We start from the raw sequence: 14,238 nt of genomic DNA on the forward strand, positions 1-14,238 counted from the left end.
TTGGTTTCTATGAGGATCCCTTCTTCCATAACATTCGTTACTCTCTGGTAATATCATTGTCATTGATGATACAATTTCCCGCGCTTTTTACGTAAAGATGAGGAAAAGCTCCGAGAAAAAAAATGGAGAGCACGTGGAACTCCACGGCAACACTTCCGATAATAACAATGTCGGATTCCACCATACAAAATAATCTTGGATTATGTGAAGGTCTGGATTATACAGTGCAAACACAATAAAAGGTAGGACAGTAGTTGATTTTTGGAATGATATTTGATTCCGCTAATTGAAAAACATAATCTTAAGTAAACGCGGTCGATATTTAAGAAAATTTTGACCAAAAAACATGGTGCCAATTTTACGTAACGGCAACTATAATTAAGAATTTTTTTTTATTAATTATCAATAATAGTTACATTACGAGAATTCTTTAGTCTGATTGGCTAATTGCAATCATCATTCGCAAGTTAAACTTCTTATAAAAATAAATGTTACATTCGCGATGATATGTGCCAAGCTTAATAAAAAAATGTCTTGATGATTTCTTTTCTGGATCTTAATAGCATAAAAATATAATTATAAGAAATGAGTGCTTCTTTTTGTAATTCAACTGGGGCGTAAAAGTGTCGTGAACACATTTCTAGAAAGAAGGGATTCCGCCCTTCAATAAAAATGTGCTTCGGCAACACTTTTACATCCCAATAACGTTACACAATGAAGCATTTATTTCTTATATAAAAAAGCATGAATGCATTAATTACACATTGGTAAGCTCATTTAAGTTTAGAATGAATTTTAACAAGGTTCAAATTTGATCTGGCATCAATAGAAAATTTAAAATTGGTCGAAAGCCTTTAAATATTAACAATGATAAGTCAAGACAAGATTCTGTATTGAAAATTAACTAAAACAATATGAATTAAAAACCAATTGTTCAGAGAACCATTGATAGTCTTTCCACCAGTAAAGATATTTTGTTATATGAAAATATTCAAATTTGGTTTTAAATGTCAATTTTAGCGTCAAATGACAGCTTATTGAACGCTGATTCCAAAAATATATGGTTTCTATACAAAAAGATATAAATAAGGGAGATCATTCTTTACTTCCGGTTTAAAAGATGTTACTTCCGGTATTTTTTGATAGTTTACTTGACACCAATTCCAAAAATATATGTTCTATATACTTTTACATTAATTTAGTACAAAATATAGCTACTTCCGGTTTTCAAATTGTCACTTCCGGTTGGCTATTTCTAGATCACATTGCTTGCAACCTAATGCAAAAAGCCCCATGGCTTTATCATGAATACATATGAGGTAAAAGCAAAGGTCAAAATCTAGAACGTTAAATTTACCTATGACCTTGAGCTCAATTCCAAGGTCATCAGCCAAGGACCTCAAATCAAAAGACTCTAGGCCTCTTCCTTATACTGTTAATGAGTTATATTACCATACAACTAATATTAGATACAAAAGGGGGGAAAACTCACCTCAAATGTCTACATACTCTTTCAACTAATATTTACGTGTTACGACATGTCGCAACTAACAATTGTGTGAAAATATTTTGTCGATAACTTATAAGATTTCTGAAAATAAGAGATCACATGGTTTTCCAGTTGAAAGTACATTTCACTTATATCAAATACAAAAGGGGAAATAACTCTCATATGGAGTCTCCAGATAGCTTCGGTCAAAATAAATCATATCATCCTGAGGATATAACGAGCAATTTGGTAAAATAAATTTGTCGGTTTTTTATACGGTTGCGAATATCAAGCGATCACAAGAAAAACAGTGTTCGGGGAGATAACTCTTACATTGAAAAGATTTTGGTTACACGGTGTCAGTTACAAAAGAGTAATAACTGTTCGTTATCATATACCATATGTCTAAGCGACATCTTGCGAAACAAAAAAACTGCGAAGGAAAAAAAAGTTGGCGGAAGAAAAAAAATAATAATAATAATAATAATCAGAAGAAATCCAATAGGTCTTTCCACGGAAAGGTGGAAAGACCTAATAAATGGATCGATTAGAGTGTATACGACAATTTAATGTGTTAATCTCTAGGATATTTTTTAATAAGGATTGAACAATTGGGAAGCTCTTGATCATTTATTAACGCTGTTCATTACTAATTTAATTAATTAAGTTTATCAACACCTATTGATATTTGAATAACATAAGAACAGTTTCCTACTAGTCTATTTACCTTTATCCATCCTACATATGAAAATACCATAGTCCTCTATTACATCTAGTTGCCTCACTGGAATTGTCTTATCAAACAACATTCTAGACGGTGCACCTTCTAAAATGGTAAAGAGTAAAATAAGGAACTGATATTTTAGCACAAAACAAATGAAATCAATATGTAAAGACTAATTGTAAACAATTCATGTTCATGATAGATATTTACCCAAATACTTATAATGATTGATACTAATTATTGGTGCTACTTTCAGCATTTTGTCTTTTTCTTAGCAGTCATCATTATTGGTGAAGGAAGCCGGAATTGTGCGGAGAGAACCAGCGCAGTGGTAAGAAAATTGAACGCACTCAGCCTCCACCCTCCCTCTACCACACATAAACCCGAAAACATTTATAAAAAACTACTGCACAGTAGAAAAAAGGTCCATTCACAGTTGAGTCAATCAGGGTTGTTGCAAAACAAGTACGAGTAATTTGCTATCAAGAACATGAAGGAATTATAGAATTGAGACTGGAAACAGGGAATGTGTCAAAGAGACACCCACCTGTCCTAAAAGAAGAAAACAGCCTGTGGTTACCAATTGTCTTCAACGCAGGGATAAAATCTGGATGCCGGCTTTAGCTTGTCCCTAAACAATTATCTATACTAGTTCCGCGAAATGATCGCCACTCTTTACTCCAAAACACAAAATGGAACACACTTAAAAAGCACACAATACTAACAAAAGTTTGAGATTTCTAACATGGAACAGGCGCATGAATTCGGCGTCGTTAACTTGTTTCCTGATATATCAACCCTCCTCTATACCTATGGCCAATGTGGAATAAACAAAAAACAGCAACATGTATGTATGTAAATTCATTCTTGTCGTTTATACGAAATATCAGCCCCTAAACGTTAGAAAAACAAAAATCAAGCGATCAATCTGACTTGTAAATCAGTATTGATAAAATATGAAAACACGATTTTTTGTTTGTTTTTAAATTTAGAATGCAAATTGCAAACATAAAATAGTTATTTGTTCATAATACGAAAAACAATAACTAATGTAAATATACACGTACAATTAGTTCTAGTGTTGAATGATGAAATTATAAAAAGAAAAAAAATATTTATGGTAAGCTCTTGTTTGCTTGTGCTAAAGATATTTTTTTTTTCAATTTTACCTTGGTGAAATAAGGTTTAGAGGAATGAATTAAGCATTATTCATACATACCTTCCAAAAGAAGCATTCCTGCGTCTGTTGACAGAACAAGCTTATCACCTGCAATATCGAGAAACATTTAAGGTAGATTCATGGTATACCGCCATCTTGGATTGAACAATCACAGTAAAAAATCGGTCTAGTTATTTGCCTAAATCTGCAAATTTGGAGACAGATTTGCAATTTGATGGTTAGAATGTTTAAGAATATAAAGAAAACTTTACAATTTATTGTATAATTCAAAATAATTAAACAAATATCATTTTTTTTTTTGCTGTTTGAATCATTTTTTTCAAATGAGCCATTTAAGGGAAGATAACTCTTTTAGTAAAAAATTTATACTGGACAGATAGGGAATTTTTTTCTTTTTACTTGTAGCAAGAAAACAAGTTCGGTGACACCATTTTTTCTTTTTATTTTCTTAAAACATATTACAAAACCTATCTTTGCACAATTTATTTCAAAATTCTATCTCATAGATTTTTTTTTATGCACACAATTGTGTTTTTCCATTAACAATCTAACCAAATTTAGGCAATTTTCAACGACTCATAGCTTAAAAAATAGCACGGTGACCCCTACTTTTTATTATATTTTTGAAAAGAGCATATTAAAATCTTCATTCTGGCTAAGTATAAGAAAATTCTGTCTCAAAAAAGATTTACTTATGATCTACCTTAAGATATATGTATTACATTGTGATTTGTGATATTATTTTTTCAAGAGTGTTTGAAAGGGTTGGTATGTTGAACATCCGTAAATGTTTAACGTCGTCACTACGACACGAGGTATCGAGTAGATTGACTCAAATCATATTTTTTGAACCAATGAAAAGTTATATTTTCAATTCTAAATTACATATGTGTTTCGCTAACTTGTTGAATTAATAATAGAACGAATACTCAAGTATGAAGCATTCAAATTTACACCAGGATCCCATTAACTGCAATTGGAAATCCTGCATTTGTCATGCCTTACTATACAATATGATCAAATTGCCGAAAGATCCCCCTCATGAATAATCGAAATCTAATATTTTGCAATTGTCATAAAAACAAGTCGAGATACACCAATCAAACAAACGCCCCTTCTCAAGGGTGTATCGTATATACATAACCATTGCATGATGATTGTATACGCTGTTTATAATCATCTATCTACATAACAGATGGATTTATTGAATGAACGATATTTGACGCTTGAAATAATTCTAGATATTTTTAATGCAGTTCAGAACTATATTAAGCACTCATTGAGTAAGGAATGTGGGCAAAGGGGAAAATTAAAATTAATTGAAAATGATTATAAATAGAGATACTTTAAGTATAAACATAAAACCGGAACATCAAATTTTGCATCATTGTGTTATTATATGTAGGTAACCATTTCAAAAAATAAGAAATAATAAGTAATTCCTATGCAAGACTTCGGACTAAATTTAAGAATCTTAACCGAGATTTCCCATTTAAAATTCTTCATCAAAACGATATGGATTGAATTACACATAAAGATACGAAATGGGGATATATATATATTCACGCCGACGCTGACCTTAATAAGTAAAGTGTTAACACAAATCTTATTTTGATTAATATCATGAATGTCGCAGCAAAATTGATATCGTTTATCATGTTTATGTTATCACTTATAAAAGTTTATCTAGTTATTTGTCTCAAACACACTTAGCTGTAAAGCTAATTAATTGGTTCTGTTAGTGCTAAGGTATTAATCAACGCATATTAATCAAATAGTAAATCTTACCCCAAGAATCACCACAGTGTATTTGATTCGGAAAATCCATAAAACACTCTTGTGGTTCCCAAGGCTGTAAAAGAGTTGAAAATTAATTCATCATTGTTTCCAAACTGTAATTACTTAAGTGAATACAACAAATCGAATATCATATTAGATGAACGCCTAGTACATTTGAAATTATACCAGCCTTAGGTATTTTAAAAAGCCTTTCATGATAAATCAAACAATCAAATATTTAAAATAAGAGTGTACTTGCCAAAACTAGGATATAAAACTTAATTGCATTAACCAATATTTTTTTCAATAAAATTGAGAATGGAAATGGGGAATGTGTCAAAGAGACAACAACCCGACCAAATAAAAAAACAACAGCAGAGGGTCACCAACAGGTCTTCAATGTAGCGAGAAATTCCCGCACCCGGAGGTGTCCTTCAGCTGGCCCCTAAACAAATATATACTAGTCCAGTGATAATGAACGCCATACTAATTTCCAAATTGTACACAAGAAACTAAAATTAAAATAATACAAGACTAACAAAGGCCAGAGGCTCCTGACTTGGGACAGGCGCAAAAATGCGGCGGGGTTAAACATGTTTGTGAGATCTCAACCCTCCCCCTATACCTCTAACCAATGTAGTAAAGTAAACGCATAACAATACGCACATTAAAATTCAGTTCAAGAGAAATCCGAGTCTGATGTCAGAAGATGTAACCAAAGAAAATAAACAAAATGACAATAATACATAAATAACAACAGACTACTAGCAGTTAACTGACATGCCAGCTCCAGACTTCAATTAAACTGACTGAAAGATTATGATTTCATCATATGAACATCAGGCACAATCCTTCCCGTTAGGGGTTTAGTATCATACCATCATAACATATATGAGAAGAACATAACCCGTGCAATGTTCAATGTTTATCAGATTTTAGAATAATTTGCAATGTGCATACTATACATCGAATAGTACAACCGGTAGACTCATAATGCTACTATCCATAGTCCATTGTATTTTTTATGCATATGAATAATATGGGCATTAATACTCATAAATTTAACGATTACTGTGGCTTAATGAGACACAAATTAAAATCTGCAAAAAAAACCAAACACAAATATTTACTGTAGATTGGAGAGGAGCAATCCTTTTAGAAATATGTAATATTAAAAGTTTTGTCATACAATTAAGTAATAGCAAAGAAGGGGATGGAGTAGGAGACCTAAAATTGCTGGCTTTGCATTTAATATACAAACTTTTTACTTTCAGAGATTTACTACATATAAATATACATTTGCGCCATTTGACATGGCCAATTTCTATAAAAGGGGATCTATTGTAACATTTATAAACCTTAGCCGTATTTTTGGGAATTTTGGATCCTCAATGCTCTTCAACTTTGTACTTGTTTAGCTTTATAAATATTTTGATATGAGCGTCACTGATGAGTCTTATGTAGACGAAACGCGCGTCTGGCGTACTAAATTATAATCCTGGTACCTTTGATAACTATTATGAAAAAAACCTGTTGTATTTGAATAATTTACAAATAGTACCTCTCTTTTAAGTATTCCAGTTGTTACTGTGCTGGTTGGAGCATCTCCTTTCAAAATAGTTTTTAACTTCAAAGTCTAAAATAAAAAAATGAAAACACAGTTTAGTACTAAACAACAATTTTTTACAGCAACCAGTCTCCTAACAACAAATAAAATGAACGGTCAGGTATGATTACTCTCAACAGATGACTTGGATTATTTTATTTTTTTCATATACGACAGAATTCTGTTACAGTAATATGTTCAACAGTGATTGTACCAACACACCTAATTGCATAAAAAATCTTTTTTTATTTATGTCTATTCAGAGTTTCTGAATTCCTTCTGTTACTTGTCTTCATAAGCTATTGTTGGTGTGATAAAGTGATCCGAACGGTGTAAATGTTGAAAGTCTAACATTTTATTTGCAGATTAGAATCTCCTGTCGTGTGATAAATGCATAGCAGAATAAGCTTACACAGACGATACACCCAGTCTCATTCCAGTTTATATTCATGCTATTATTTCGTTGTTTTTAACTAGATACATTTAAGTTAAATTGATTACATAGTTTTAAACAACGATAGTCAATTGGTAACTCTTACTTATCACCTATTATATATTAGAATATATGTTTTTATGTATATCTACAACTGCTGAGAACTTGGCTATGAGATAAATAAGATTCGTAAATGTTCCGCGGAATCATGTGTCTCGTCTACTTTTGCTGTTAATCGCAGACTCAACAAAAATGAGTAAAACAATCAATGAAAATATTCCTCTCAATTCATCTTTTGATAGTAAGAACTTCTGTCCAAGTTTGGTAAAAATCCAGGATAGTTTATGAATCTAATAAATGTTTTAAAAACTTTAACTGCAGACTGTATGTTAACTAGAAAAAAACTAAATCCATTAATAAGTAAAATACAGATAACAGGTACAACTATTTTTACAAAATTTCCTTCTAGATACACCAGACACAAGTTGGTTCCTTTTTCCTTTTTCCTTTTTCGATATTCAAATTTTGAAAATATTACAAGTACAAACTGAATTTTTTTTTTCCTTCAAAATTTTTTTTCCTCAAAATTTTTTTTTCCTCAAAATTTTTTTTCCTCAAATTTTTTTTTTCCTCAAAATTTTTTTTTTCTCAAAATTTTTTTTCCTCAACTTTTTTTTTCATCAATTTTTATTTCCTCAAATTTTTTTTTCCTCAAATTTTTTTTTTCCTCAAAATATTTTTCCTCAAAAAGTTTTTCTTCAAATTTTTTTGTTATTTCCTTATTCGTTTTCTTTTTCCTTTTTCGATTATCATCCTTATTTGATTTCCATTTCCTTATTCGATTTTCATTTCCTTATTCGATTTTCTTTTCCTTATTCGGTTTCTTCTTCCTTTTTCAATATTCATTTCCTTTTTCGGTTCCTATTTCCTTATTCGGTTTCTATTTCCTTATTGGATTTTCATTTCCTTATTCGATTTCCATTTCCTTATCAAATTTTCATTTCCTTATTCGGTTTCTTTTTCCTTTTTCAATATTCATTTCCTTATTCGGTTTCTATTTCCTTATTCAGTTTCTATTTCCTTATTGGATTTTCATTTCCTTATTCGATTTCCATTTCCTTATTGGATTTTCATTTCCTTATTCGGTTTCAATATCCTTTTTCAATATTCATTTCCTTTTTCGGTTTCTAGTTCCTTATTTGGTTTCTATTTCCTTATTGGATTTTCATTTCCTTATTCAATTTCCATTTCCTTATTCAGTCTCTTTTTCCTTATTTGGTTTCTTTTTCCTTATTCGGTTTCTTTTTCTTTTTTCAATTTTCATTTCCTTTTTCGGTTTCTATTTCCTTATTCGGTTTCTATAACCTTTTTCGATTTTCATTTCCTTATTCGGTTTCCATTTCCTTTTTCGATATTCAAATTTTGAAAAATATTACAAGTCCAAACTGAATGTTTTTTTTCATTCAAATTTTTTTTCCTGAAAATTTTTTTTTCCTGAAAATTTTTTTTTCCTGAAAATTTTTTTTTCCTCAAATTTTTTTTTTCCTCAAAATTTTTTTGGCTCAAAATTTTTTTTCTTCATTTTTTTCCACAAAATTTTTTTTCCTCAAATATTTTTTTTCCTCAAAATATTTTTCCTCAAAAAGTTTTTCTTCTAATTTTTTTTTCATTTCCTTATTCGTTTTCTTTTTCCTTTTTCGATTATCATCCTTATTCGATTTCCATTTCCTGAGTCGATTTTCACTTCCTTATTTGATTTTCTTTTCCCTAATCGGTTTCTTCTTCCCTTTTCAATATTCATTTCCTTTTTCGGTTTCTATTTCCTTATTGGATTTTCATTTCCTTATTCGATTTCAATTTCCTTATTCAATTTTCATTTCCTTATTCGGTTTCTTTTTCCTTTTTCAATATTCATTTCCTTATTCGGTTTCTATTTCCTTATTCAGTTTCTATTTCCTTAGGGAGCTACCATTTGATTTTTATGGGGGGGCTAGGATGAAATTTGAAAAAAATAGGCAGGACAGGAGTTTTGAGTTAAAAAAAAAGGCAGGATGAGACACTTTGCAAAAAAAAAAGGCAGGATGACAATTTAGGTAAAAAAAGTCAGGATAAACTGATAAAAAAAAAAAGGCAGAACCGAATAGAGTGAAAAAAAAAAGGCAGGACAGAGATTACTATTAAAAAAAAATGCAAGACAAAATTTTTCATCCTAGCCCCCCCATAAAAATCAAATGGTAGCTCCCTTATTGGATTTTCATTTCCTTATTCGATTTCCATTTCCTTATTCGATTTTCATTTCCTTATTCGGTTTCTTTTTCCTTTTTCAATATTCATTTCCTTTTCCGGTTTCTATTTCCTTATTCGGTTTCTATTTCCTAATTGGATTTTCGTTTCCTTATTAGATTTCCATTTCCTTATTCGATTTTCATTTCCTAATTCGGTTTCTTTTTCCTTTTTCAATATTCATTTCCTTTTTCGGTTTCTAGTTCCTTATTCAGTTTCTATTTCCTTATTGGATTTTCATTTCCTTATTCAATTTCAATTTCCTTATTCGGTTTCTTTTTCCTTATTCGGTTTCTTTTTCCTTATGCGGTTTCTTTTTCCTTTTTCAATATTCATTTCCTTTTTCGGTTTCTAGTTCCTTATTCAGTTTCTATTTCCTTATTGGATTTTCATTTCCTTATTCAATTTCAATTTCCTTATTCGGTTTCTTTTTCCTTATTCGTTTTCTTTTTCCTTATTCGGTTTCTTTTTCCTTATTCGGTTTCTTTTTCCTTTTTCAATATTCATTTCCTTTTTCGGTTTCTGTTTCCTTATTCGGTTTCTATTTCCTTATTCGGTTTCTATTTCCTTATTTGGTTTCTATTTCCTTATTGGATTTTCGTTTCCTTATTCGATTTTCATTTCCTTATACGATTTTCATTTCCTTATTCGGTTTCTTTTTCCTTTTCCAATATTCATTTCCTTTTTCGGTTTCTATTTCCTTTTTCGATTTTCATTTCCTTATTCAGTTTCCATTTCCTTTTTCTATTTCTAGGATGAAATTTGAAAAAAATAGGCAGGACAGGAGTTTTGAGTTAAAAAAAAAGGCAGGATGAGACACTTTGCAAAAAAAAAAAGGCAGGATGACAATTTAGGTAAAAAAAGTCAGGATAAACTGATAAAAAAAAAGGCAGAACCGAATAGAGTGAAAAATAAAAAGGCAGGACAGAGATTACTATTAAAAAAAAATGCAAGACAAAATTTTTCATCCTAGCCCCCCCATAAAAATCAAATGGTAGCTCCCTTATTGGATTTTCATTTCCTTATTCGATTTCCATTTCCTTATTCGATTTTCATTTCCTTATTCGGTTTCTTTTTCCTTTTTCAATATTCATTTCCTTTTCCGGTTTCTATTTCCTTATTCGGTTTCTATTTCCTAATTGGATTTTCGTTTCCTTATTTGATTTCCATTTCCTTATTCGATTTTCATTTCCTAATTCGGTTTCTTTTTCCTTTTTCAATATTCATTTCCTTTTTCGGTTTCTAGTTCCTTATTCAGTTTCTATTTCCTTATTGGATTTTCATTTCCTTATTCAATTTCAATTTCCTTATTCGGTTTCTTTTTCCTTATTCGGTTTCTTTTTCCTTATGCGGTTTCTTTTTCCTTTTTCAATATTCATTTCCTTTTTCGGTTTCTAGTTCCTTATTCAGTTTCTATTTCCTTATTGGATTTTCATTTCCTTATTCAATTTCAATTTCCTTATTCGGTTTCTTTTTCCTTATTCGTTTTCTTTTTCCTTATTCGGTTTCTTTTTCCTTATTCGGTTTCTTTTTCCTTTTTCAATATTCATTTCCTTTTTCGGTTTCTGTTTCCTTATTCGGTTTCTATTTCCTTATTCGGTTTCTATTTCCTTATTTGGTTTCTATTTCCTTATTGGATTTTCGTTTCCTTATTCGATTTTCATTTCCTTATACGATTTTCATTTCCTTATTCGGTTTCTTTTTCCTTTTCCAATATTCATTTCCTTTTTCGGTTTCTATTTCCTTTTTCGATTTTCATTTCCTTATTCAGTTTCCATTTCCTTTTTCTATTTCTAGGATGAAATTTGAAAAAAATAGGCAGGACAGGAGTTTTGAGTTAAAAAAAAAGGCAGGATGAGACACTTTGCAAAAAAAAAAAGGCAGGATGACAATTTAGGTAAAAAAAGTCAGGATAAACTGATAAAAAAAAAAAGGCAGAACCGAATAGAGTGAAAAATAAAAAGGCAGGACAGAGATTACTATTAAAAAAAAATGCAAGACAAAATTTTTCATCCTAGCCCCCCCATAAAAATCAAATGGTAGCTCCCTTATTGGATTTTCATTTCCTTATTCGATTTCCATTTCCTTATTCGATTTTCATTTCCTTATTCGGTTTCTTTTTCCTTTTTCAATATTCATTTCCTTTTTCGGTTTCTATTTCCTTATTCGGTTTCTATTTCCTAATTGGATTTTCGTTTCCTTATTTGATTTCCATTTCCTTATTCGATTTTCATTTCCTAATTCGGTTTCTTTTTCCTTTTTCAATATTCATTTCCTTTTTCGGTTTCTAGTTCCTTATTCAGTTTCTATTTCCTTATTGGATTTTCATTTCCTTATTCAATTTCAATTTCCTTATTCGGTTTCTTTTTCCTTATTCGGTTTCTTTTTCCTTATTCGTTTTCTTTTTCCTTATTCGGTTTCTTTTTCCTTATTCGGTTTCTTTTTCCTTTTTCAATATTCATTTCCTTTTTCGGTTTCTGTTTCCTTATTCGGTTTCTATTTCCTTATTCGGTTTCTATTTCCTTATTTGGTTTCTATTTCCTTATTGGATTTTCGTTTCCTTATTCGATTTTCATTTCCTTATACGATTTTCATTTCCTTATTCGGTTTCTTTTTCCTTTTCCAATATTCATTTCCTTTTTCGGTTTCTATTTCCTTTTTCGATTTTCATTTCCTTATTCAGTTTCCATTTCCTTTTTCTATTTCTAGGATGAAATTTGAAAAAAATAGGCAGGACAGGAGTTTTGAGTTAAAAAAAAAGGCAGGATGAGACACTTTGCAAAAAAAAAAAGGCAGGATGACAATTTAGGTAAAAAAAGTCAGGATAAACTGATAAAAAAAAAAAGGCAGAACCGAATAGAGTGAAAAATAAAAAGGCAGGACAGAGATTACTATTAAAAAAAAATGCAAGACAAAATTTTTCATCCTAGCCCCCCCATAAAAATCAAATGGTAGCTCCCTTATTGGATTTTCATTTCCTTATTCGATTTCCATTTCCTTATTCGATTTTCATTTCCTTATTCGGTTTCTTTTTCCTTTTTCAATATTCATTTCCTTTTCCGGTTTCTATTTCCTTATTCGGTTTCTATTTCCTAATTGGATTTTCGTTTCCTTATTTGATTTCCATTTCCTTATTCGATTTTCATTTCCTAATTCGGTTTCTTTTTCCTTTTTCAATATTCATTTCCTTTTTCGGTTTCTAGTTCCTTATTCAGTTTCTATTTCCTTATTGGATTTTCATTTCCTTATTCAATTTCAATTTCCTTATTCGGTTTCTTTTTCCTTATTCGGTTTCTTTTTCCTTATGCGGTTTCTTTTTCCTTTTTCAATATTCATTTCCTTTTTCGGTTTCTAGTTCCTTATTCAGTTTCTATTTCCTTATTGGATTTTCATTTCCTTATTCAATTTCAATTTCCTTATTCGGTTTCTTTTTCCTTATTCGTTTTCTTTTTCCTTATTCGGTTTCTTTTTCCTTATTCGGTTTCTTTTTCCTTTTTCAATATTCATTTCCTTTTTCGGTTTCTGTTTCCTTATTCGGTTTCTATTTCCTTATTCGGTTTCTATTTCCTTATTTGGTTTCTATTTCCTTATTGGATTTTCGTTTCCTTATTCGATTTTCATTTCCTTATACGATTTTCATTTCCTTATTCGGTTTCTTTTTCCTTTTCCAATATTCATTTCCTTTTTCGGTTTCTATTTCCTTTTTCGATTTTCATTTCCTTATTCAGTTTCCATTTCCTTTTTCTATTTCTAGGATGAAATTTGAAAAAAATAGGCAGGACAGGAGTTTTGAGTTAAAAAAAAAGGCAGGATGAGACACTTTGCAAAAAAAAAAAGGCAGGATGACAATTTAGGTAAAAAAAGTCAGGATAAACTGATAAAAAAAAAAAGGCAGAACCGAATAGAGTGAAAAATAAAAAGGCAGGACAGAGATTACTATTAAAAAAAAATGCAAGACAAAATTTTTCATCCTAGCCCCCCCATAAAAATCAAATGGTAGCTCCCTTATTGGATTTTCATTTCCTTATTCGATTTCCATTTCCTTATTCGATTTTCATTTCCTTATTCGGTTTCTTTTTCCTTTTTCAATATTCATTTCCTTTTTCGGTTTCTATTTCCTTATTCGGTTTCTATTTCCTAATTGGATTTTCGTTTCCTTATTTGATTTCCATTTCCTTATTCGATTTTCATTTCCTAATTCGGTTTCTTTTTCCTTTTTCAATATTCATTTCCTTTTTCGGTTTCTAGTTCCTTATTCAGTTTCTATTTCCTTATTGGATTTTCATTTCCTTATTCAATTTCAATTTCCTTATTCGGTTTCTTTTTCCTTATTCGGTTTCTTTTTCCTTATTCGTTTTCTTTTTCCTTATTCGGTTTCTTTTTCCTTATTCGGTTTCTTTTTCCTTTTTCAATATTCATTTCCTTTTTCGGTTTCTGTTTCCTTATTCGGTTTCTATTTCCTTATTCGGTTTCTATTTCCTTATTTGGTTTCTATTTCCTTATTGGATTTTCGTTTCCTTATTCGATTTTCATTTCCTTATACGATTTTCATTTCCTTATTCGGTTTCTTTTTCCTTTTCCAATATTCATTTCCTTTTTCGGTTTCTATTTCCTTTTTCGATTTTCATTTCCTTATTCAGTTTCCATTTCCTTTTTCTATTTCTAGGATGAAATTTGAAAAAAATAGGCAGGACAGGAGTTTTGAGTTAAAAAAAAAGGCAGGATGAGACACTTTGCAAAAAAA

At 30.2% G+C, this 14,238-nt stretch overlaps 1 protein-coding gene across 4 annotated transcripts in view; it reads right to left on the minus strand.

Moving 5' to 3' along the window:
- Window positions 1-14,238, minus strand: part of LOC143062745 (GTPase-activating Rap/Ran-GAP domain-like protein 3) — a 126,286-nt gene that overhangs the window by 8,001 nt on the left and 104,047 nt on the right. For all 4 annotated transcript variants that reach the window (XM_076234510.1, XM_076234512.1, XM_076234513.1 and 1 more), the window contains exons 16-19: window positions 6,734-6,808; window positions 5,182-5,245; window positions 3,433-3,480; window positions 2,217-2,315 (exon numbers count right to left, since the gene is read on the minus strand). In XM_076234510.1, the coding sequence (XP_076090625.1) occupies window positions 2,217-2,315; window positions 3,433-3,480; window positions 5,182-5,245; window positions 6,734-6,808 (286 nt within the window). The remainder of the gene's footprint in view (window positions 1-2,216; window positions 2,316-3,432; window positions 3,481-5,181; window positions 5,246-6,733; window positions 6,809-14,238) is intronic.

Source organism: Mytilus galloprovincialis, chromosome 2, assembly GCF_965363235.1.
Source record: "Mytilus galloprovincialis chromosome 2, xbMytGall1.hap1.1, whole genome shotgun sequence".
Classification (NCBI taxonomy): Eukaryota; Metazoa; Mollusca; class Bivalvia; order Mytilida; family Mytilidae; genus Mytilus; species Mytilus galloprovincialis.